The sequence below is a fragment of the Loa loa genome (genome assembly GCF_000183805.2).
Source record: "Loa loa unplaced genomic scaffold supercont3.106, whole genome shotgun sequence".
NCBI lineage: Eukaryota > Metazoa > Nematoda > Chromadorea > Rhabditida > Onchocercidae > Loa > Loa loa.
Genome location: NW_018108286.1, coordinates 82,485 through 84,730, shown reverse-complemented (window position 1 = coordinate 84,730; position 2,246 = coordinate 82,485). Strand labels below are relative to the sequence as shown.

General features: G+C 23.4%; 1 protein-coding gene across 1 annotated transcript in view; it reads left to right on the top strand.

Moving 5' to 3' along the window:
* Nucleotides 1–1,759, top strand: part of LOAG_17638 (CAMK/TSSK protein kinase) — a gene marked incomplete at both ends in the record, with an annotated part of 3,447 nt that extends 1,688 nt beyond the window's left edge. Inside the window, 4 exons of the mRNA XM_020450300.1 lie at nucleotides 158–298; nucleotides 852–1,024; nucleotides 1,229–1,360; nucleotides 1,585–1,759. Of these exons, the coding sequence (XP_020306041.1) occupies nucleotides 158–298; nucleotides 852–1,024; nucleotides 1,229–1,360; nucleotides 1,585–1,759 (621 nt within the window). The remainder of the gene's footprint in view (nucleotides 1–157; nucleotides 299–851; nucleotides 1,025–1,228; nucleotides 1,361–1,584) is intronic.
* Between the last annotated feature and the right edge of the window lie 487 nt (nucleotides 1,760–2,246).

The window sequence follows — 2,246 nt, the reverse complement described above, 5'->3', positions numbered from 1 at the left end:
ATTTATCAGATCATAAATGCTACAAATTCATTTGTTCAGATCATAAATGCTAACAGATTCATTTATCAGATCATAAATGCTAACAGATTCATTTATCAGATCATAAATGCTAACAGATTATTTATCAGATCATAAATGCTAACAGATTATTTATCAGATCATAAATGAGGAACCATATGTATGCTTCATTCAAGAATATGCTATGCATGGTGATCTTTTGCAACGAATTAAAAAGAATGATCGGATCGATGAAGAAGAGGGTCGTTTCTATTTTCGACAACTTATTGAAGCACTTACGGTATTTTGCTATACAGCTATGATCATTGTAATTTAATTGATAAAAAAGTAAAAGGAATCTTTATAAGTTTGATTTTTGCTAAATTAAATTGTAAATTGAATCAAATGCTTCTCGAATTAGTTCATATAAGATTAACTACATAAGTTTATCATTTCATTTGATTATCTCTGTGATACTTTTTCACTTTTCTATAATTTGATATTGATGCTACGATAAATTAGCAAGATTTTGTATAAGTTTGAATATCAATTTTAAATATGACAAAATTGGAGTATCAAATTTAAACATAAGAAAGTTTGAATGTCAAGTCTAAATGTAACAAAATTTGAATAACAAATTTAAATACAACAAAGTTTGAATATCAAACTTAAACAGTATCAAGTTTAAATGTAACATTAAATATTAAAAAAAAATTTAAATATCAAATTTAAGTATAACAAAAGTTTGAATATCAAATTTGAATATTACAAAAGAATTATAAAATGAATTTATTGACAAATATCTTTAATTAGTTAAAATTGTAAATAAATTAATCAAATTTGAAATGATTTAGTATTTGAAATCAATCAGTATAGCACATCGTGATATCAAATGTGAAAATGTATTGTTGGATAATTGTGATAATGTTAAACTTAGTGATTTTGGTTTTGCTCGTTTTATGAATGCTGATGAAGTGTCGCATACATTTTGTGGATCTCGAGCTTATGTTGCACCTGAATTATTACGGTAACAATAATTTTAATAAGTTAGGCTTTCTTTTTTTTTTTCCAAATTCAAACTTTTTTTTTTTTAACTGATAATATATATATATGATAAAAAAAAAGAACGTAAAAAAAACTCATTCAAAATATAATCATATAAATGAAAATTTTATATTTAAAAATTTTTTATAATTTAATTTGGAAAAGAAAAAAAAATTGATATGTTTAGATCATGTCCATATAATGGTTTTTTGGCTGATATTTGGAGTGCTGGTATATTGCTATATGTTATGGTAACTGGTTTTATGCCATATGATGATCGAAATATTACTAAAATGCTTGAAAAACAACTACAACATCGGTAAATTTTTTTTTTGATATATAATATATTATTTGATTTAATTTTTACAAATATTTCAAATATTTGATTTTTTTCATTTTCATATTAATCAATAATTCATTACCTTCAATAAGCATTTAATTATTACATAAGAATTATTTATTTAATCAAATATTAAAAAAGATAGTATTTTTTCGCCTTTTTTTTGCATAAGTATTAATCATAAATGATTTTATAAATTATAGGATTACATTTCCACGTCGACGTAATTTGAGTGTTGAAGTTAAAGAACTTATCTATTCTATGGTACATCCAGAACCATTAAAACGACGACCATATCATGAAGTTATCTTATCAACATGGCTTGCTGATACAAAGTATGAACTTCGCTCAGAACCATTCTCGCAGAAATCTGATTGAATATTAGCTTAAGATTAATTAAATGATGTAAAAATTGATGATTCAATTTTTTTTTTTTGCCTTTTCCAATGAAATTCATAATATTTGCAATTATTCAATGCAAATATTCGTTGCAATTAATGATTGAAATTAAATTTATTGATTTAACCATATCATAAGTTGAACTTTTTTTTTAATAATAATTACAAATTCATATTTTGACCTCAAAATTTCTTCGTACCAAAAATGATACAAAAAAAAAAAAATACAATATCGCACACTTTCGAGCACCGCACATTTTTTCAATATGGTACATTTTAAGTACCATATATTTCTAATACAGTATACTCTCAGTACCGTATTCTCTTATCGTCATCAAAAATTAGATTTGCATAAATATGTAACTTTAATGTTACTTCCTAATTCATTGAAAAGTGATAGAAAAATGATTGAAAAAATTAAAAGTTTGAAATGTTTTCAAGGAATAGTAGGAAATTGTAATTTTTAT